The 24160-nt window shown below is 37.4% G+C and overlaps 1 protein-coding gene across 1 annotated transcript in view; it reads right to left on the bottom strand.

Moving 5' to 3' along the window:
- The window catches only part of SLC13A1 (solute carrier family 13 member 1), a 96474-nt gene extending 73585 nt beyond the window's left edge, over positions 1-22889 (bottom strand). Inside the window, 1 exon segment of the mRNA XM_007982770.3 lies at positions 22720-22889. Within this exon segment, the coding sequence (XP_007980961.3) occupies positions 22720-22818 (99 nt within the window). The 5' untranslated portion in view covers positions 22819-22889.
- Positions 22890-24160: the final 1271 nt, after the last annotated feature.

Below are 24160 nucleotides of genomic sequence, written 5' to 3' on the forward strand. Positions count from 1 at the left end.
GTTTATTGAAAACAATTGAGGAATCCTCATTTTGCATTCAAATCCACCTTCACTCTGACTATAATATCTTATCGCAACACCTCCTGACATCCGTTTTCTATATCCAAAGAATCTTCTTTACACACTTTCTTGATATTTGAGTTCTGATCCTTGTTCCTCATAATGCATCCCTTTCTCTGAACTCTAATTCATAGTGTTCAGTCAGTTGGTATACCAGCAAGCCCCCAGATCCTTTACGTGCTAGTTTCTGCCTGCCTGTGCTCACATTCTAGATCCTTTGACGTGTTTGATCCTTTGGATGAAGCAGTCGCAAGCTGATGGACAAGTCTAGCAATGCAATTCTTTGTATTTGATTCACAATGCTCTAAGTCTTTGTGCTTAATTTGAGTCAGAATTTATGAATCAGCAGGTTTAGTGTTAAAAGTAAAGTCTGAATTCCTTCTATTAACAAATTGAGATATTTGGTAACATTGGGATCATATTCTTCCATGGCAACAGTTCTCCAGGGTCACCTTTAGAGATTGACTTGTATTTTTTCAGTTCTATGCAGTAATACTATATTAATTCACTTATTCTCTTACATCCTCAGCTTTTGTCAGCATTTTAGTAAAATATCTGGTAGGAAAAAGGTTGCCTATTTGCTCTGCCTTTCAAATATTGCTTTGTCATTCAAGAATCAACACTTGGATTGTGCATTTGGACTTCTCCCCTCTGCTGCTCTGTGTGGTCGATGAACCAGCAGTGTCAGCATAATCTGGGCACTTGTGAGGAATGTAGGACATCAAACCCTTCCCCAGACACACTGAATCAATCAGCATTTTCAAGCTCATAAGGTTATTCTTATCTAGGCTAAAGTTTGAGAAGTACTGGGCTATACCCTTTTCCAGACCTTCCCTTTCATCTTTAAATCTGGTTCCAGAAACTTGCTTCCAAGTAGTTTCCTTTTGCCTAAGCTGAATCCCTGAATGTATAATGCATTTGGAAAACTTGTCCACCTTTTGATTTGCAGTTCAAATTTATGTCTCATCATGGAGTTTACCCTGAACACATATGTACATTTTGTATTTTTTCATAGGAGTCCCAGTGGATTATAATTGTAGCTAGCTAAAGCACCATATCTGCACTGTCTTTGATAGCTGCCTTCCCATAATTTGTGGAAATTGTCCCCTTTTTTCACATCTGAAGAAAACCAAAGGTCTGGAAATGGAGGAAGACAGAGTTACTCCCTTCTGAGTGCTCTTTTTTTAAAACCTTATTTTTTTATTGACGTGTAAAATTGTATGTACTGTATTTATCATGTACAACATGATGCTTTGAAGTATCTATGCATAGTGGAATGACTAAGTCTAGCTAATTAATATGTGCATTCCCTCACATAATTATTATCTTTGTGCTGAGAACACTTTATATCCACTCTTTTTAGCATTTTTCAAGAATACAAAATGTTATTAACTACAGTCACCATGTTGTATAATAAATCTCTCAAGCTTATTCCTGCTATCTTTTGACCAGTATCTCCTCAGCCCCGACACCTGATCTCCCCAGACCCTGGAAACCACAAGTTCACTCTCCACTTCTATGAGATCAACTTTTTTAGATTCCACATGAGTGAGATCACGTGCTATTTGTCTTTCTGTTCCTGGCTTATTTCACTTAACATATCCTTCAGGTTCATCCATGTTATAACAAATGACAGGATTTTTTTCATTTTATGGTTGAATAGTATTCCATCCTCTCTCTCTCTCTGTGTGTGTGTGTGTTTGTGTTTTTGTGTGTGTGTGTGTGTATATACATATCATATTTTCTTTATCCATTCATCTGTTGATAAACACTTAGGTTGATTCCATATCTTGGCTATTGTGACTGATGCAGCAATAAACATGGGAGTGCAGATAGCTCCTCGATATACATTTGGATATGTATCCAGTAATGACATTGCTGGATCATACAGTAGTTCTATTTTTAATTTTTTGAAGGAATGCCATATTGTTTTTCATAATGGCTGTACTAAGTTACATTTCTGCAAACAGTGTTCACATCCTGGCCAACACTTGTTATAATAGCCATTCTAACAAGGGTGAGATAATATCTCACTGTGGTTTTTGTTTGTATTTCTCAGAAGAGTGAGGTTGAGCAATTTTTCATGTACCTGTTGGCCATTTGTATGTCTTCTTTTGAAAAGTCCATTCAAATTTTTTTGCTCATTTTTCAATTGGGTTATTTGCTTTCTTGCTATTGAGTTGTTTGAATTCCTTATATATTTTTGATATTAATCTCTTATCAGAATAATAGTTTGCAAATATTTTATCCTAATCTCTAGATTGTCTTTTCACTCTTGATTTTGTCTGTAGTGAAGAAGTTTTATTAGTATAATGTAATCCCATTTGTCTATTTTTGCTTTTGTTGCCTGTGCTTTTGAGGTCATATCCAAAAAATCATTGTCTAGGCCAATGTCATGGAGCTATTCCCCTGTTTTGTATTCCAGTAGTTTCGTAGCTTTTGGTCTTATATTTAGTTATTTAATTCATTTTGAGTTGATTTTTGCATATAGTGAGAAATATGGGTCTGATTTCATTCTTCCGCATGTGGATATTTAGTTTTACTAACACCACTTATTGAAGAGACTCTCATTTTCCCATTGTGTGTTCTTGGCACCTTTGCTGAAAATCAGTTGGCTGTAAATGTACAGATTTATTTCTGGTTTCTCTGTGGTTTAATTGGTCCACATGTCTGTTTTTATGCCACTGTCATGCTACTTTGGTTCCTATAGCTTTGCAGTATATTTTGAAATCAGGTAGTGTGATGCCCCTCAGCTTTGTTCTTTTTGTTCAAGATTGCTTTAACTATTTGGGGTCTTTTGTTTCAATACAAATTTTAGGATTGTTTGAGTGCTCTTTAATGGGCAGGATAGCCATCTGCTCCAATTTTCTCAGGACAGTGTTGTTGTAAAGTTTCCTTTCTCATTAGTATTTCCTTTTATTTTCAAAATTGTCCCTCTTTGGCTGATAAATTAAACAAGCATCCTATTGGGTTCATCCCAGGAATGCTTCCTTCCCACAATTCCTTTTCTCTATTGTGTGATTTTTTCTTGGTCATGCTTGGTGTTGTGAAAGAATGCAGGAAAGCATTCTTTCCCTTCCAAGTCCTTAGGCATTAAATAGCAGAAGGTCAACTCAAACACAATACCAAGTATTTTCTTTACAAACTATCCTATTAAAGTATATAGGGTTATTTGTTCACTTTAAAATCAAAGATCTGTGAATAATCTTGCTAAGAAGAAGAAAAGTACAAGAGATAGAAAAGAAAACAACCATTTTCTTCTTTTCTGTTACATCTATTCACACACGCACACAAAGAATACGAGGGTGAGTAATTTTCGGTGGACAAGTTCTTCTGATGAAGAAGAAAACTACTCAGAAGTTGTGGAAGTGTGTTGCAACTAAAAAGAGATCCTAGATATTTGATTTTAGGACCGGCTTTGAGGCAGAAAATAAAGTAGCTTCATTTCATCACTAGAAATTCATAGAGTGACCCATTATTTCAAGCTATATTATCTTTGTCTCTTCTAAATTTCTTCCAAATTTTATCTCTTTCCTCTTTTTCTTCACCTTCTTAACAGACCTCCTACTCCTAAGAAACAAAACCACCACAAATTGTTTACCACCATCACACACAATCACTACCACTACTACCTCCTCAAGAGAACAACAGTCAAACAGCAATAAAAGAAGACAAGTTGTCAATTAAGAGTATGAGTTAATCCTTCCTCCCCCACAACCTACCCCCCAACTCTGCTGGAAGTTGCTGACACATCTGATATCTTTATTAAAACTTACTCTGAAACCATAACAAGTAAATGTTTTAATCACATTTTGTTCTGAAGTATTTTAGTATTATGAGTTCTTAAACTGAATAATAGCAACAAAAATAATGTGTACTTTTATCTTGTTTATTTATCATGAAGGACGTGACTGTAATGATTTATAGTTATAACTACCACTGACCTTACAATTTTTTTTTTTTAAAAATCATGATTCCTTCTCAAAATAAAGAGAAAAGAGAGAAAAAAAAGTCCAGAGGACTTCCTCAAAAATACTACTTTTCTGCTTAAAAATCTCTGTACTTCTTATCACTTCCAACAGTTAACATCAAGAAGTTCAGCAAACAAGCCACACCTAGCCAGACAGAGGCAGTTGTGTAGAAACCAGGTGGAATTCCATTAGATCATATGAAATGTCATGTTGCTTAACCCTGGATACCTGCTCTGTGTGTATACACTGCACCTCTTTGGCTCATTCATAGCAGCTCCTTCTTTTCTAGTATAAGATTTCCTCACACTACTAGAGACATGAAGTTATTATAGTAAGGACAGTTCCTGGTCCCTTGCATTAAAAAATATATGTATTAGAAGTCTTTTGGCATGTATTCTTTAAAAGCGTTTTCAAAATTATAAAATATTTAGAACATAGTAAAAATATGCAACAAACATATTTGTACAGCTTATCATATTTAACAAATGTTGACAGTTTGCCACATTTGCTTAAATTATTTTTAAACAAATAAAACATTCCATATTCAGTTAAAGACTGATGTTAAAGTTGAAGACCACTCCCTCATTTCCTTCTCCTCCACCATTCCCAAAGTTAACCACTGTCTAGAATGTGGTTTGTATCCTTTCCATTTATGTTTTTGTGATTATACTACATGCAGACATTAATACATTAATAACACGTGGTTTTAAAATTAAGGTTTACCCTATATGTCACTTTGCAACTTGCTTTTCTCACTCAATAGTTTATGTATTTCAAATACATTCATGTTGATACATGTAGATCTATTGCTACTTCATTTTAAACAGATATAGTATTCCTTTTTATGAACATTTTACCATTTATTTTTCTGTTTTTCTATTGATGTTTGTTTGGATTTTTCCCCAATTTTTTACTATTATAAGGCTATGGACATCTTTGTACCTATCTCCACATGCATGTCTATGGAAAATAGATTGTCTTAGCTAGTGGAGAAAACTAGCATCAGAACTTCAAATGGGAAGGACTCCATTTGAACTTTACTAGATATTGCCCATTTGCTATCTAACATGGTTAGGCTTTGTGTCCCCACATGAATCTCATCTTGAATTGTAATCTCCATAATACCCACGTGTCAAGGGAGAAACCAGGTGGAGGTAATTGAATCATGGGCATAGTTTCCCCCATGCTGTCCTCATAATAGTGAGTGAGTTCTCATGAGATCTGATGGTTTTATAAGGGGCCCTTCCCCTTCAATTTGGCACTTCTCCTTCCTGTTGCCTTGTGAAGAAGATGCCTCACTTCCCCACCATTATTGTAAGTTTCCTGAGGCCTCCCAGCCATGCTGAGTTAATTAAACCTCATTTCTTTATAAATTACCCAGTTCTTTATAGCAGTATAAAAATGAACTAAGAAGCTATCTGAGATGGTCATACTAGTTTCTATTAACACCAACAATGTTCAGAAGTTCCATTTCACCATCCTTGGTATATTGGATTAATTTATTCATTTGACAGTCTGATGGTATGAAAAGTTCTTCTTATTTAATTTGCATGTTCTTGAATACCAGTGAAGTATTTTCACAGTTATTGAACATAATTGTTTCTCTTCTGCAAATTCTATATTTATAGTTCTTTTTCACTTTTCTGTTGGGTTATTTATTTCTTTTATCTCATGAATTTGTGGCGTTATTTTTAGATTCTTAATATTATTTCTCTATAAACTATGTATTTGTAAACATTTTTTCTTAGTCTCTGGCTTGTCTATGAAATTTGCTTTATTGTATTTTTAATTGACAGGAGGATTTTAATTTTAATACAGTGATTTTTAAACTCTTTTCTGTTGTTTCATGTTTTTACCATATTGTATAACAAAATCTTTCTGTATTATACATTTCCATATTTTTTCTAAGATTAAATTCTTTTCAAGTATAGAGCTTTAATTTTTTGTATAGGAATCTAACACATTTTTTTCCTCAAAATGAATAGCCAAAGTGCCATGCTTTTTAAATTGAATGAGCTCATCTTTTGCCTAGTAATTAATGTTGCTACATATTTTCTATGCTGAAGTTCTCAAATGCAGACACACAAGCTTCTGGTCTCTCTATTTTGTCCTCTCCCTCTCCCACTGCTGCCTTCTAAAAATCAGTTCTTGCAGAATTATGCTCTTTTAACATTTCTAACTTTTCAATAAGGTTTACAATCTGTATAACAACTCCTTCATCTTATATGTTTTTCAAATTGCCTTAAAAGTGTTAGATTTTCATTCTTTCTTTTGAATTTTAAAATTACTATCTCAAGTTGTAAAAATTTTGTTCAAATTTTCATTCAAATTACACAGAATCTATGGAGTAAGACACAGCTTTAAGTATTTTTATCTATGAACTTCTCTAATCTTTCAAGTGTCTATTAAATTTCTTCTATAATATTTTGTAGATTTCTCCAGAAAAGTCTGTTATATATTTATTAGATGTTTTCATTATTGTTGAAATGAAAATTTATCTAATTATTATCCTTTTGGAGACTTTTTTCCTTCTCTATTTGGAAGCTTTTAAAAAAAATCACATTATTTTTAATCTGAAATCTCATTCATGATGTGCCTAAATATGGACTAATATCTAATTAAGTTGTTTGTACTTACAAATGTATTTGAGAGCTCATCTTTTTAAAAAAAATTCTGGAGAATTCAGTAATTTTTACTTTGAATATGACTTATTTTCTAGTGTTTCATTTTCAGTAATGTCTTTTATACATATGTTGGGGCTCTGAAATCATTCTCCAAATGATTCTCTCACTTTAAAATATCCTTTTATATTCTATCTGATATTTTTGGCAAATTCCTAGTATTCTTTCTCAGTTCACTGAATATATCTTCAAGGATACTCAGTTTAAAGTTTATTTCATCTTGTAGTATACTCTAAGAGACATACCTTGGTTATAAGATTAATGATAGCCATAAGGCTTATTCAGGCATCTTGCTGATAACTACATGTCACTTAGCAGTATGTCACATAGTAGGGTTGACACTAAGTGTCACTTAGCAATGTGATGCAACCTGGCTTGGGGATTTCCAACCTTGGCCTGGGTATTTCCAGGAGACAAGGCTACCTCGGATGCAACTTTCATAAACAAAAAAGACTTACTCTTTCAAGAATTGTTTAAACTCCCTTTATGAAAGAAATGCCTGGTGACTCACCTGGGCTGAATACAAGCATAAGTAAAGGGGAAGTGTCCTTTAAATTCTGAGACTGGTCACTGGACGGAGGCCCTCCTGGTCAGTCAGTCATCTGACTGCATCTGGCCCATGCCACTGGCCTGCTCTTCATCTTCATCTTGGAAAAGTCAGAATAAGTTGTTGAGCATTAGAATAAGCTGTCTAAGACTCATATTTGACATTAACCAAACGAAAAAGGAGAAGCTGTTGAGAATGAGCTGTTGAGCATTAGAGTGTCTAAGACTCATCTTTGACATGAATCAAATGAAAAAGGAGAAGTTGCCCCTCGGGAAGCTGGTTAACTAGGACCACCCAGGTGCCTCAAACATGACACATCTATTGAGGGTTTTGTTTGTTTTTTAAATCTCAGTGTCAAAATTCCAGGATATCTAACTAGATTTATTTTATACTCTCCTGTTTTTGCTTTATATTTTGGAAAATAATTTGTTTCTCTTTTTTTGGGGTTTTTCCTTTTCTAACTTGTTGATTTCCCTATTATTTTCATTTCTTCTGAGCAGATTTTGTCAGTCTTTCTCTAGTGTCTTACTGTATTCTGAAATTTTATTTTCAAATTTATTCTGAGTGGTAGCTTTATTCTTGTGTTTTCTTTTTCTGTACTCTTTGTTTCTCATCTAGCACTTTTACAGTTTCTTCCAGTCAGTTCCTAGTTCCTGGTTCATACGTGTCTTATCTTGACACCCTAGAGTTCTTTTCTTGCCAGCATAGCATGGATCCAGTCATCTAGCTGAGTTGGGTAGTATGGGTGATGTCTTGGCTGGGAAGCTGCGCAGTGTTTGCTCTCTGTGAGCCACCACAGCCAGCGGTCAATCCAGCTCTTTCTGTCTTTCAAAGGTTTGAGAAAACCATTTTCCAGCCCTTAGTTTCTGGCATTTAACCTGGCTCTGGCCTCTGAATGGCATGGGAGTGCTTTCAACCACAGTTTTCCACCTTCATGCCACTTGTTTGCTCTTCCTTCTCATCCTGATCTACAGAGATCTTTATTTGCTTTGTGTTTCCAGTGGAAAAGGAGCTTGGGAAGGGAGGATCCTAATTGTCTAAAACCTCTTCTAGACTGTTGATCATAGACTTTCTATATAGAAAAACTTATTTAAGATGTGAAAATATTTGCTAACTAGACAGATAAATCTGTTCTCTGACTTGTGACTATAGTATGGGCAAGTAATACTCATGAACGCTTATCATGTGTCAGATACAATACTTGGCACTCCATGTGACATTTTATTTAACCCCCGCCAAGATTCTTTGGGGTACATAGTGTAATTCCATACTGAACTAAGGTTCAACGATCACATTGCTAGCGTGTGGTAGAGTTGAGATTTGTCCACATATAAACTCTATTATAGTATATATTTTTAAAATTTACTACCCTGTTCCCAACATTTAAAGCAGTACCTGGCATAGAGTATATGGTCAGTAATATTTCTGAGTGAGTAAGGTTCTTCTTTCTCTTCTTTCTAATATTGTTTGTATTTATATATCTTATAAAACACTAAATCTGTATCTTAGGCATAAAGTTCCTTAGCATAGAAACTTCTTTTTCTTTGCCTTGTTCCCTTTTCTCTGTTCTCCCCTCCTTTCCTGGAACTGGATATTTTGCCTCCTGCCCCAGTGGGTGAATATGTTTACAGTTTTCCTGCAGCCCTCATCTCTCTTGCCAACAAACAGCATTGGAACTAAAATGTCTACCCGCATAGGTGAATTCCTCCATCACAGACATTCCCACTTACCCAGCCCCCAATTAACAATATCATAGTCATATCTCATCTTAACCACCTCAAGTGCACAGCTAGGGCACTTGCTGCAGGGGTGAAAAAGGCAAAGAAAGCTATGACTAGGCAATTTGGATAATGACTTTTTCCTCCTCACAAAGTTCTGACTGTCAAGTTATCTTAGAAAATGTGGCTGATTATATGTAAAAATCACCGTGGTTCTCTTTTAAATTGTAGCCCCACATGGAATTAGAATATAAGTTGGCTTTAAAATATAGTTCTTTCATCTCTTCTGCTTCTTTAAATGACATACTGACTGATATTAGGGAGTAATTTGGCTGATGAATTAGTACATATGTGGGTATGATCTCTTCTCAGCACAGCGTGAGAAAAGCAGAGCCAATCACAGACCTCAATCACCGCAATCGATTTTCTAAAGAGAACACAAAGCAATTAAAAAAGGAGAAAAATCATGCATTCTAAATCTCTGTGCTACAAGAAAAACACCATTATTATTTGACAGAGCCTGTGAAGGGCTTTGTATGGTTCTTGGTATTCCTACCCCTACTGCAGCAGTGATAAAAAGACTCAATTTATATTAATTGCAAAGATTAAAGTGCTTTAAAATATCTTCATTTTGGAAGATGGAGAGTAAAAATAAGCTCAACTACAAAGTCAAGGAGAAATAACTAGCTTTTTTTTTCTTTTCTTTTTGTTTGTTTGTTTTTAGCCAAAATGGATAGCAGAGAAAACCAATTGATGGCCCACTATACCAGTTATTGGGAAATTTTTAGTTCCTCCTTTCCACTCAACCTCCACACCTAACCGGCACCTGAGACACATTGTTTTCATACTCTTTACACAGCGGAACTGGAAAAAGATACAGAAATAATCAGTTCTCCAACCTGACTATACATTTGGATATGATCAAAATGCAATCCATGAACTACCTGCTCCAGAATCACCTGGGGAGTTTGTTCAACGTGCAGCATCCTACACTTCACATTAAGAGTTTGTGACTTTACACAAGTATCTCAGGTGAATCTGGGGAACATTTGGAACTTTTTAAAAAGAGCCTTGCTCATTTTATAAATAAAAAAAAAAATGAGCCAAGGGTAGCATGTCTGAGTCACTTGGGGAATGTTTCAGAATATGCTATGTTAATCAGGACAGGATAAGCTATGCTGTGGCAAAAGTTCCAAAATCTCAGCAGTCTAAAACAACCAATTATTTCTTACTCATACTATTTGTCCATCATGGGTAGAGGTTACTTCGTGATCCAGGCTGAGAGAGGCATCACCTCAACATGTGCTTTCGTGATTGCAAATGCATGAACAATGATGTAAGGCAATCTGAGCACAGCTTTTAAAGATCTGATATAAATATCATTAAATAAGCAATGACATCATGGGCTTGGAAGTCAGACAGATTTGTATTTAAATCTTCTTGCTCCCTTTGTGGACTGTGTGACTTTGAGCACATTTCTTGACCTCTCCAAGTTTCTGTTCTTCTGTAAAATGGGGATGACTATTTCTAATTGTCACCATGAGGCTCACAGTGGGCATCCACATTTATTATTGTTACCAAACAAGGTATAAAACATACTGTGGGAGGAAGAAAGAGCTTTGTGGAAGGGACAGCCTCTGGTTACACCTACATTCTTCTTGTTCTGTCCTTTCATCATTATTTTCACTCTATCGAAGTTCCTTCCTTTCATCAACCTCTTTCTCCTGCATTTTCTCCTTCCTACCAGGTCCAAAGCCTTACATCCTTCTGCCATGCAAGATCATCCATTCACCCAACACAGTTATTAACTATCTACTATGTGACAGGCACTGGGTTTGGTGCTGGAGGAGACAGAAATTTAAACACTATACTCCATGCTCCTGAGATATTTACAGTCTGGAGAGAGAGACAAAGATAAAGCAAAATGGAAGACATACTGTAATGGGGGCCAATGTATCCATGATGCAATGAGAGCATTGAGGATGATCTTCCATTTACATCACAGCCTGAGCCTTCCTTCCCAGGAAGGACAAGGCAAGAGGAGAGGGCATTCTAGGAGGAGGACACAGCATATGTGAAGGCGGAGAGACAAGAATAATCACAGGCATTCTAGAAACTGCAAATAGTGAGGTATTGTTAAAGAGGAAAATGCAAATGTGGGAGATAGATATTGGGGACTGTGTGGTGGAGGCTTTTAGGACAAATAAATGAAAAGTCATAAGTATCCATCAGCATACCAATCTTTTGTTTAGATATTTTTCCATTATAGGCAAAAGGGAACCATTGAAGAATTTTGATTTTTCACAATAGGACTGAGTTGGCATTTAAAAAATAGTACTCTGGCCAGAGACTGTAGGAGAAAGTGTGTAAAAAACAAATGGTCTATGGAATAAAGAGATAAAGACAGCTTCAAGGAAAGCAGTGCCAACAGGAAAGGAAAGAGGAGAAGATGAGACTGAGAGGGGAGATTTAGGAGGATTTAGATTAAGGAGATGAAACACCATATTATTGATGGGGGCTTGTGGATATTTGAAGCGTCTGAGATGACACAGCTTTCAAGCCTGTGAATGGAGTGAAGGGTAGTGGCGTTCTCTGACATCAAGAAAACAGAAGGAGCAGCAGGTTGTGGGCAAGTGGGACTGCATGTGGTTAGGGGAACAGAGAGGCTGGAGAATGATGAATCCTTAGTGGTTTATCCACTTTTTAATTACACCTTCATAACCCAAATGATTTCTTTAAATTATTTGGCATGCATTTACATACAACCTTCTTTTGCCATTAATGTTTGTCATACTATACAATGGCTTACCAGTAATTCTGCAAGCTACTTAAAGACAGAAACATTTTAAACTTCTGCTTATATCACACAGTTAATCTGGCACAACACTTTGGGCTGGGAAAGTTCTTGTAAAATATTTGTGAAATAAAAATATATTATCAAAATTGGATTTTCTGATTTTGTTGAGCTACCACATTGCTATTAGCATGATTTCTATTTTTTTCTTGTTCTTCATCATTTCTTCACTCTTTGGTGTCCAAAATATTCACTTACTTGCACTTTATAGAATTTTCTTCTTTATCTTAAATCCCTACAATATTTTTATGCCAACATTTAAAACAGTATCACTTATTTCCATTAATATATTTAATTATTTTATTTGGCCCTTTAAAACTTATTTGTTTTCTTAGAATTCTCTCCTCCCTCTTCTTTCACTTATAGTCTTTTTAAATTATCTCCCACTTATTTTCATTTTCTTTGACAAACTTCTCAACCTACCACTTCCTCCTTCTAGGGGATGCTTCACTTTTTTTTTTTTTTTTTTAAATTTATTTATTATTATTATACTTTAAGTTGTAGGGTACATGTGCACAACGTGCAGGTTTGTTACATATGTACACTTGTGCCATGTTGGTGTGCTGCACCCATCAACTCGTCATTTACATCAGGTATAACTCCCAGTGCAATCCCTCCCCTCTCCCCCCTCCCCATGATAGGCCCCAGTGTGTGATGTTCCCCTTCCCGAGTCCAAGTGATCTCATTGTTCAGTTCCCACCTATGAGTGAGAACATGCGGTGTTTGGTTTTCTGTTCTTGTGATAGTTTGCTAAGAATGATGGTTTCCAGCTGCATCCATGTCCCTACAAAGGACACAAACTCATCCTTTTTTATGGCTGCATAGTATTCCATGGTGTATATGTGCCACATTTTCTTAATCCAGTCTGTCACTGATGGACATTTGGGTTGATTCCAAGTCTTTGCTATTGTGAATAGTGCTGCAATAAACATACGTGTGCATGTGTCTTTATAGCAGCATAATTTATAATCCTTTGGGTATATACCCAGTAATGGGATGGCTGGGTCATATGGTACATCTAGTTCTAGATCCTTGAGGAATCGCCATACTGTTTTCCATAATGGTTGAACTAGTTTACAATCCCACCAACAGTGTAAAAGTGTTCCTATTTCTCCACATCCTCTCCAGCACCTGTTGTTTCCTGACTTTTGAATGATCGCCATTCTAACTGGTGTGAGATGGTATCTCATTGTGGTTTTGATTTGCATTTCTCTGATGGTGAGTGATGATGAGCATTTTTTCATGTGTCTGTTGGCTGTATGAATGTCTTCTTTTGAGAAATGTCTGTTCATATCCTTTGCCCACTTTTTGATGGGGTTGTTTGTTTTTTTCTTGTAAATTTGTTTGAGTTCTTTGTAGGTTCTGGATATTAGCCCTTTGTCAGATGAGTAGATTGCAAAAATTTTCTCCCATTCTGTAGGTTGCCTGTTCACTCTGATGGTAGTTTCTTTTGCTGTGCAGAAGCTCTTTAGTTTAATGAGATCCCATTTGTCAATTTTGGCTTTTGTTGCCGTTGCTTTTGGTGTTTTAGACATGAAGTCTTTGCCCATGCCTATGTCCTGAATGGTACTACCTAGGTTTTCCTCTAGGATTTTTATGGTATTAGGTCTAACATTTAAGTCTCTAATCCATCTTGAATTAATTTTCGTATAAGGAGTAAGGAAAGGATCCAGTTTCAGCTTTCTACTTATGGCTAGCCAATTTTCCCAGCACCATTTATTAAATAGGGAATCCTTTCCCCATTTCTTGTTTCTCTCAGGTTTGTCAAAGATCAGATGACTGTAGATGTGTGGTATTATTTCTGAGGACTCTGTTCTGTTCCATTGGTCTATATCTCTGTTTTGGTACCAGTACCATGCTGTTTTGGTTACTGTAGCCTTGTAGTATAGTTTGAAGTCAGGTAGCATGATGCCTCCAGCTTTGTTCTTTTGACTTAGGATTGTCTTGGAGATGCGGGCTCTTTTTTGGTTCCATATGAACTTTAAAGCAGTTTTTTCCAATTCTGTGAAGAAGCTCATTGGTAGCTTGATGGGGATGGCATTGAATCTATAAATTACCTTGGGCAGTATGGCCATTTTCACGATATTGATTCTTCCTATCCATGAGCATGGTATGTTCTTCCATTTGTTTGTGTCCTCTTTTATTTCACTGAGCAGTGGTTTGTAGTTCTCCTTGAAGAGGTCCTTTACATCCCTTGGAAGTTGGATTCCTAGGTATTTTATTCTCTTTGAAGCAATTGTGAATGGAAGTTCATTCCTGATTTGGCTCTCTGTTTGTCTGTTACTGGTGTATAAGAATGCTTGTGATTTTTGCACATTAATTTTGTATCCTGAGACTTTGCTGAAGTTGCTTATCAGCTTAAGGAGATTTGGGGCTGAGACAATGGGGTTTTCTAAATATACAATCATGTCATCTGCAAACAGGGACAATTTGACTTCTTCTTTTCCTAACTGAATCCCCTTGATTTCTTTCTCTTGCCTGATTGCCCTAGCCAGAACTTCCAACACTATGTTGAATAGGAGTGGTGAGAGAGGGCATCCCTGTCTTGTGCCAGTTTTCAAAGGGAATTTTTCCAGTTTTTGCCCATTCAGTATGATATTGGCTGTGGGTTTGTCATAAATAGCTCTTATTATTTTGAGGTATGTTCCATCAATACCGAATTTATTGAGTGTTTTTAGCATGAAGGGCTGTTGAATTTTGTCAAAAGCCTTTTCTGCATCTATTGAGATAATGATGTGGTTCTTGTCTTTGGTTCTGTTTATATGCTGGATTATGTTTATTGATTTGCGAATGTTGAACCAGCCTTGCATCCCAGGGATGAAGCCCACTTGATCATGGTGGATAAGCTTTTTGATGTGCTGCTGGATCCGGTTTGCCAGTATTTTATTGAGGATTTTTGCATCGATGTTCATCAGGGATATTGGTCTAAAATTCTCTTTTTTTCTTGTGTCTCTGCCAGGCTTTGGTATCAGGATGATGTTGGCCTCATAAAATGAGTTAGGGAGGATTCCCTCTTTTTCTATTGATTGGAATAGTTTCAGAAGGAATGGTACCAGCTCCTCCTTGTACCTCTGGTAGAATTCAGCTGTGAATCCATCTGGTCCTGGACTCTTTTTGGTTGGTAAGCTATTAATTATTGCCTCAATTTCAGAGCCTGCTATTGGTCTATTCAGGGATTCAACTTCTTCCTGGTTTAGTCTTGGAAGAGTGTAAGTGTCCAGGAAATTATCCATTTCTTCTAGATTTTCCAGTTTATTTGCGTAGAGGTGTTAATAGTGTTCTCTGATGGTAGTTTGTATTTCTGTGGGGTTGGTGGTGATATCCCCTTTATCATTTTTAATTGCATCTATTTGATTCTTCTCTCTTTTCTTCTTTATTAGTCTTGCTAGTGGTCTGCCAATTTTGTTGATCTTTTCAAAAAACCAACTCCTGGATTCATTGATTTTTTGGAGGGTTTTTTGTGTCTCTATCTCCTTCAGTTCTGCTCTGATCTTAGTTATTTCTTGCCTTCTGCTAGCTTTCGAATGTGTTTGCTCTTGCTTCTCTAGTTCTTTTAATTGCGATGTTAGAGTGTCAATTTTAGATCTTTCCTGCTTTCTCTTGTGGGCATTTAGTGCTATAAATTTCCCTCTACACACTGCTTTAAATGTGTCCCAGAGATTCTGGTATGTTGTATCTTTGTTCTCATTGGTTTCAAAGAACATCTTTATTTCTGCCTTCATTTCGTTATGTACCCAGTAGTCATTCAGGAGCAGGTTGTTCAGTTTCCATGTAGTTGAGCGGTTTTGATTGAGTTTCCTAGTCCTGAGTTCTAGTTTGATTGCACTGTGGTCTGAGAGACAGTTTGTTATAATTTCTGTTCTTGTACATTTGCTGAGGAGTGCTTTACTTCCAATTACGTGGTCAATTTTGGAATAAGTACAATGTGGTGCTGAGAAGAATGTATATTCTGTTGATTTGGGGTGGAGAGTTCTATAGATGTCTATTAGGTCTGCTTGCTGCAGAGATGAGTTCAATTCCTGGATATCCTTGTTAACTTTCTGTCTCGTTGATCTGTCTAATGTTGACAGTGGAGTGTTGAAGTCTCCCATTATTATTGTATGGGAGTCTAAGTCTCTTTGTAAGTCTCTAAGGACTTGCTTTATGAATCTGGGTGCTCCTGTATTGGGTGCATATATATTTTGGATAGTTAGCTCTTCCTGTTGAATTGATCCCTTTACCATTATGTAATGGCCTTCTTTGTCTCTTTTGATCTTTGATGGTTTAAAGTCTGTTTTATCAGAGACTAGTATTGCAACCCCCGCTTTTTTTTGTTCTCCATTTGCTTGGTAAATCTTCCTCCATCCCTTTATTTTGAGCCTATGTATGTCTCTGCGTGTGAGATGGGTCTCCTGAATACAGCAGACTGATGGGTCTTGACTCTTTATCCAGTTTGCCAGTCTGTGTCTTTTAATTGGAGCATTTAGTCCATTTCCATTTAAGGTTAAGATTGTTATGTATGAACTTGATCCTGCCATTATGATATTAACTGGTTATTTTGCTCGTTAGTTGATGCAGTTTCTTCCTAGCCTTGATGGTCTTTACATTTTGGCATGTTTTTGCAATGGCTGGTACTGGTTGTTCCTTTCCATGTTTAGTGCTTCCTTCAGGGTCTCTTGTAAGGCAGGCCTAGTGGTGACAAAATCTCTATGCATTTGCTTATCTGTAAAGGATTTTATTTCTCCTTCACTTATGAAACTTAGTTTGGCTGGATATAAAATTCTGGGTTTAAAATTCTTTTCTTTAAGAATGTTGAATATTGGCCCCCACTCTCTTCTGGCTTGAAGAGTTTCTGCCGAGAGATCTGCTGTTAGTCTGATGGGCTTCCCTTTGTGGGTAACCCGACCTTTCTCTCTGGCTGCCCTTAAGATTTTTTCCTTCATTTCAACTTTGGTGAATCTGGCAATTATGTGTCTTGGAGTTGCTCTTCTCGAGGAGTATCTTTGTGGCGTTCTCTGTATTTCCTGGATTTGAATGTTGGCCTGCCCTACTAGGTTGGGGAAGTTCTCCTGGATGATATCCTGAAGAGTGTTTTCCAACTTGGTTCCATTTTCCCCCTCACTTTCAGGCACCCCAATCAGACGTAGATTTGGTCTTTTTACATAATCCCATACTTCTTGCAGGCTTTGTTCATTTCTTTTTCTTCTTTCTTCTTTTGGTTTCTCTTCTCGCTTCATTTCATTCATTTGATCCTCAATCGCTGACATTCTTTCTTCCAGTTGATCGAGTCGGTTACTGAAGCTTGTGTATTTGTCACGTATTTCTCGTGTCATGGTTTTCGTCTCCTTCATTTCGTTTATGACCTTCTCTGCATTAATTACTCTAGCCATTAATTCTTCCACTTTTTTTTCAAGATTTTTAGTTTCTTTGCGCTGGGTACGTAATTCCTCCTTTAGCTCTAAGAAATTTGATGGACTGAAGCCTTCTTCTCTCATCTCGTCGAAGTCATTCTCCGTCCAGCTTTGATCCGTTGCTGGCGATGAGCTGCGCTCCTTTGCCGGGGGAGATGCGCTCTTATTTTTTGAATTTCCAGCTTTTCTGCCCTGCTTTTTCCCCATCTTTGTGGTTTTATCTGCCTCTGGTCTTTGATGCTGGTGATGTACTGATGGGGTTTTGGTGTAGGTGTCCTTCCTGTTTGATAGTTTTCCTTCTAACAGTCAGGACCCTCAGCTGTAGGTCTGTTGGAGATTGCTTGAGGTCCACTCCAGACCCTGTTTGCCTGGGTATCAGCAGCAGAGGCTGCAGAAGATAGAATATTTCTGAACAGCGAGTGTACCTGTCTGATTCTTGCTTTGGAAGCTTCCTCTCAGGGGTGTACTCCACCCTGTGAGGTGTGGGGTGTCAGACTGCCCCTAGTGGGGGATGTCTCCCTGTTAGGCTACTCAGGGGTCAGGGACCCACTTGAGCAGGGAGTCTGTCCCTTCTCAGATCTCAACCTCCGTGTTGGGAGATCCACTGCTCTCTTCAAACCTGTCAGACAGAGTCCTTTGCGTCTGCAGAGCTTTCAGCTTCCTTTGTTATTGTTTACTGTGCCCTGTCCCCAGAGGTGGAGTCTACAGAGACAGGCAGGTTTCCTTGAGCTGCTGTGAGCTCCACCCAGTTCGAGCTTCCCAGCAGCTTTGTTTACCTACTTAAGCCTCAGCAATGGCGGGCGCCCCTCCCCCAGCCTCGCTGCTGCCTTGCCGGTAGATCACAGACTGCTGTGCTAGCAATGAGGGAGGCTCCGTGGGTGTGGGACCCTCCCGGCCAGGTGTGGGATATGATCTCCTGGTGTGCCTGTTTGCTTAAAGCAGTATTGGGGTGGGAGTTACCCGATTTTCCAGGTGTTGTGTGTCTCAGTTCCCCTGGCTAGGAAAAGGGATTCCCTTCCCCCTTGCGCTTCCCAGGTGAGGCAATGCCTAGCCCTGCTTCAGCTCTCGCTGGTCGGGCTGCAGCAGCTGACCAGCACCGATCGTCTGGCACTCCCCAGTGAGATGAACCCAGTACCTCAGTTGAAAATGCAGAAATCACCGGTCTTCTGTGTCGCTCGCGCTGGGAGTTGGAGACTGGAGCTGTTCCTATTCAGCCATCTTGCTCCGCCCCCCCACTTTTTAAAGTTTATATTTCCTTACAATAATATTTCTCCCATCTGTTTATTTTATTTTTATGTCTAGCAACATAAGTCTCTCATTATGTATCATTTTGTTTATTTATTATTATTTCTATTCTCACTTTGAAAGTCATGATGCTTCAAGTGAATATATCATGACTTTCAAAGTTAGAATATAAAATATTTTCTAGAGAAATCCAAAATATTTTCTGAAGAAAGAATTAAAATTTGGTACTGGTTTTACAACCCATCAACTAAGAAATGCTGCTCAGTACATGTGTGGTTGTTTCCTTGTCTCCTGATCTTAAAAAGGGGTCCTGATTAATGAGTAAGCTAGATGGAGTAGGATTGCACTCTACAAATATAATATATTGTTGTTTGATTTTCCTCTCTTCTAACAAATCTGGCCTTCTTTTTGTTTCATGAATAAAAATACAAAGATAATCCAATAACTGGAAAAATAAGTAAGGAAATAGTATTGACTGCTGAAAAGAGTAAAAATTAACAAAATAGTCAAAAAAGAACAAAGTTCCACAGAGAATATTACTGAAATTATGCCAGGTATACAAGACCAGTTTTACCAAGATTTTAACTGCAAATATTTAAAGAAATTTCTCTCCAAAATGAGAAAAACTCAGTGTGATTATTTCATTCAAATAAAAAGCAATTACACTCCAGACTTGTTTACTGATCATTAACTACTAATTGGGTAAGGACTGAGATTACCATTATGTTTAGGAGACAAAAAGAATTTCTGATGCTCAGTGTAAATCAATAAGAAAATGGAATTTCATTAGCAAAGTGAGATTCACACCAGTGTACTAGGAATATATTTATTATGACCATGGAAGCTATAAAGACACAGATACTAAGTTGTGATTAACATCATTGGCTCTAGAGTCAGACAGAAGTTGGTTGGAAAAATCTACGTAACCAGATTTTTGCAAGCTGCTTGCCTGTTTTTGTCTCTATTTCTAATTTGTACCCAAGTATGGAGAAAAGGGGCACCGTATCCTGACAAACTGATTGACCGGCTTAAATAACTGGGGCTCTGGGACATCCAGCAAGTGATATCCTTTATAGCTTCAGTTCTCATAAGCCTATCTTCAGTGGTTAGAATCACTGCAACTTTCTACCGTAATGACATTGTGTACCATGAGGTCAATTGAGGAAATGGTTAAAACATAACTCATCCATTTGGCCTGTCTAAAGCATTTTCATGAACAGCAATGCCTGTGTTGTTGATACATGATTAACAAGCCATGAGACAGCAAATCTTCAAAAATATTGAAAAGACTAAAACAAAATCACTTTTAAAGCATGAATTATAAGTTCTGACAGGACCCAAGCTCAAATTTACTTTCTGGAACATGTAGGTGGCCTTTGGTGAGTTACATGTCTCTGAGCATCAATTCCCTCAAATGTAAAACGAGAAGCACATTTGTACTTGTTTATTGGTTTGTGATAGAGGTTAAATTAGATAATTTGGGGAAAGTAGTTGGCAGAATGCCTGAAACAGACTCTGCAAATCAGTCTATTCTCCTTCCCTGTTAATAATACATTGAAAAACCAGTTAGGGTCTTTCTTCATTCATGACACTTTTTTGACTTTAGATGGAATTAAGACAGAAGTTAAGGCCAGTCTATTGAACAACTCAATAACCAGTAGGAAAATGAAGGAAAGAAATTAGTCAATAATTCATTGTTTGTTGGCTCTATATCCTGTAGATTTATTGTGGTTTTGAAAGAGAAGCTTGGATTTTTGTTTCCGTTGAATGTTTTAGTTAATCTAATATTGTGTCTTTAGAAGCATAGGATCCTCCAGTTTGGTAACCTAAAAGTTAACAGTAAATTGACTTGCATTTATGTTAAAGTAAATGTCTCCTTAAATTTTATACCCTCCAAAGGCCTACATTCTTTAACAAAAAAATTTCCCTTCATTGTAAGCAACAGTTAAAATAATACTCTTTCAGTTTAATTAGCAGTTTATTGAATGACTAAATATATGTTTAAAGTGGCCAACAAATAAAATCATGTTATTGTACTAGGAATAAATCCTCCATTAACATTAATTGAGTTTTAACAAATGAGTTGATTAGGAGGAAAGGAAAGAGGAACCCAGCTCACCAGATGCAACTTGGTGCCAGACACCTGGTTCCTGCATGAACCTAATGTTCTTTCATCATAGCACCTTGGAAAAAATAACCAGTGGCCGCATTTCTTAAAAAAATACACTTCCCAGTTAATGAATCATGTACTGAAATGATTGCTTTTGATTTATTTACTCATTTTGTTTTTCAAAGAGTTTATATTCATTTCTCTGAAAATTATGGAGGATAATCAAATTGTCATGCATTTATATGTCAAAATATCAGCACAGATGATATGTAGTCATGACCTAAATTTGTCTTGACTAGTTTAATTTCCTACTTTCTCTGCCATAAGTAAGAACCTATGCTGAGACTAACTCAAAAATATTAAAATATAGCAGAACTCCAGGTATGAACCAGGATATGGTCATGACAGGATTCAGCCAAATCTAGAGGACTCATGGGACCAGGAGAGTTGCAAAGTGAAGATCATAATGTCATAAGTCCTTGGCAGGGAAGTGGGGTGAGAATTCAGTATAGAGCCCTATTTCTGTGCTGGAATTTGTCATCTGACGGGACTGCCAGAGATTCATATAGGAGACCTCACAAGTAGCCAGGGGTGGGAGTAGCAGGGTGGGAAGGAAAGGGTTAGTCACATAGAATTTGAAAAACAAAACCAACAAAGCCAAAAACAGCTGACTAGGTCTTTTAGTTATTATTATTATTTACAAATTCTGTAAGAATTTGAGGGCTTAGAAGAACTTTGGACCAAAAGGGGTGGGGGAGTTTTTCCCTTCCTTCCATGTAGCTCTGTGAGACCTCAGCACAAGGAGAGACCTAGCCAAGAATGCTGCAGCTGGAAGATTGCACCTATTGGGAGACAACCCATGGATGCCACAGCAGGGGCCAGTCCCTTCTCCAGCTTTGCAGGTAGAGGAGGCCTTGACAGTGTCCAAAAGGACTTTATTAGCTCACATGAATTCCCTTCAGAGGTCGCAAGATCACTGGCAAAGATTTCTGACTGAGGCTGGAGGGACCACCATATTATAGTTAATATGATTCTATTATAACTCAGACTGGTGTAACCTTGATGAGTACTTGTTAGAGGACAGCATCAGCAGTGTTCTTTCTCACTAAGAGGAGGGACCGTGTATAATGGAGTGCTGGGAATTGCCCCACCTGTGGAGTCAACACACCCAGGGAGACTGGCACTGCACTCTTACTGTGTGTCAGGCACTGCTCCAAGTGTTGGATGAGCGTTTCTTCATTTCATTCTCACAACAAGCCTGCTACTGTCCCCATCTTTCATATGAGAAAACAGAAGCACAGAGACATTAAGTAGCACACCCAGGTGACACAGTTTGTAAGTGGTAAATCTGGGACCTGAAGCAGAGAATTTGGCTCCAAAGCCTGTCCTCGTACTGCTAAGTGACATTTGTGCCTGGCACTGAGAAGGTGCTCGTTAAATGTTTGCTGATTCAAATCATTTTCCCAAGAAATTAAACATGTTTGAGCTTATTGTTCTGGACTTAATACCCTGACTACTCTTAAAAATCAAACAGAAAAATGCTTACAAGTACACCACAATGAAATAATACCTGAAATTATCAGAACATGGTACAACGCTTTATTAGATTTTCTGATTGACCAAGGGAAATTACTCTATGCTTTCAATGTCTTCTTTTCCCACAAGGAAACTAAATTTCCAGGAAGTTCTGTGACCAAGCCACAGAGCTGACAAGTAAATTAGTCTGTGCTGGACCTAGGATTTCCCTTGTTCTTCCACCTCTGTCCCCAGCAATTGCTTTGCTGCCTATTCTCAGGGGAAGGGATTGCACTAGCCCTGCATGCTCCCTGGAGAATGACAACTTGAACTGCAAAATCTCAAAGGTTGTGCTTCTTTTGTTCTTCCTTCATCTAGCTGGTAGGCAGAGAACAATTCTGGTTGAATACTCTATTTAATTATGTTTAATCATACTAAGAATCAACCAATGTTAATTATTAAAAAGGGAGAAAATGGACAAAACATCATGTACAACCATCCTGACTTTAGGCATGAAGCGTCAACACTCATTCAGCTCTGAGCCAGGCAGTTAAACAGCAAACAGTTTTAATAAAGGACAATTAAATAAGTCAGGAAATCCACTAGTCTATTCTCCAATTTCACTCACCTTGGTGTGGAGGACGATGGGCAGAGGCAGTAAAACAAACACAGTGAGAACCACGAGGAGAAATCGGCGATAAACCATAATGTAACTGAAGAATTTCATTGTCCTGAGCAAGTGGCTTCAATAGTGTCCTCCTCCAAATAAAGCAGATGTTAAATAACCAACTTGGATTAATATTTTTCCAGCCCGTCACCTTCACTCACTGCCCTATATCGACCAACACAAGTTAAAATTAAATCTCATTTTTTACTGTTTTACTATCACAATTAACACGAAGAGATAAACCCAAGAGTTTTCATGAGAAATCAAAGACCATTTGCTCCTCTGGTTTTTCAAGGAAACCCTGCTTTCTTTGATCACATTCACTGAAATATGGACTGGACAAGCCTAGGAGAAGGCAAAACCATGAAGCTGGTCATTTGTTCACAATAAGGCGCCTCCACCCCTTTTGATGTCCTCTGACTTCCAGAGTCCCTAACTGGAGTAGTTACCACATTGTCGTGGTGCCATGAGTGAGTCTCCACAGGCAGCCTCCATGGCCCTTTCTAAGGAAGTATGTTTTTAGTGTGTAAATTGAAATAACAACTAATTTGGAATTTCAGTATATGGCAGTGAAAGGGAAACTTTTTTTAGAAATGGATTTTTAAGGGATTTCTTGGACAATGTATTGCAAAGGCCTTCTACAAAATTTATAGCAAATGTCCTTTTTGTTTAAAAGCAAAGTTCTGTGTATTTCTTGGATCCTATTGTCTCTTTCGACAGGAAACAAAAATAACCATAAAGTGTTTTATATAAACCCTCTATTTTAAGACCTTTGAAGGCTCGACTTGATACTGTTGTGCTGATACAGACTTCATAATTATCAGAGAATCTGCATAGAGATGAGTGATTAGGGACATTCAAGTGGTGTGTGTGTATATGTGTGTGTGTGTGTATGGTGTCTCCACATGAGCATGTGGGAAGATGGAGACTCTTCCAACAGTAATATGGAGGATGTATTTTGAAAATCCTCAGGGATAAGGACCCTGGTTTGTTTCACATTGTGTTGTAAATCGATGGTCCAGAAAACCTCAAGTTAGCAACTACTACTTAGCTTTAGATATAAACGAAACACATTCCCAGCCCTACTAGAATTTATAGTCAATTTCTCTTGACATAGATAGCCTTACTCTTATGTAATCTATAGTTAGCTTTTAGGTCTTATTTCTAATTTCATACTAATATAACTGTGCATTCTCTTTCCATCAAGAAAAACAATTCTCTCACCAGTACTCATCATATTAATGTAAATGAGAAAGCATTTTTTCCTGTAAAAAATTTAAATTTCTAAACATCTATTATGGATAATTATTCAGGAAAATCAGAATAGTAAACAGAAAAAAATTTTTCCAAACCAGAAAGTCTTATTATATCTTGAATTTCTTAGATGAAAGGATAATTACAA

The sequence above is a fragment of the Chlorocebus sabaeus genome, chromosome 21 (assembly GCF_047675955.1).
Source record: "Chlorocebus sabaeus isolate Y175 chromosome 21, mChlSab1.0.hap1, whole genome shotgun sequence".
NCBI classification, from domain to species: Eukaryota; Metazoa; Chordata; class Mammalia; order Primates; family Cercopithecidae; genus Chlorocebus; species Chlorocebus sabaeus.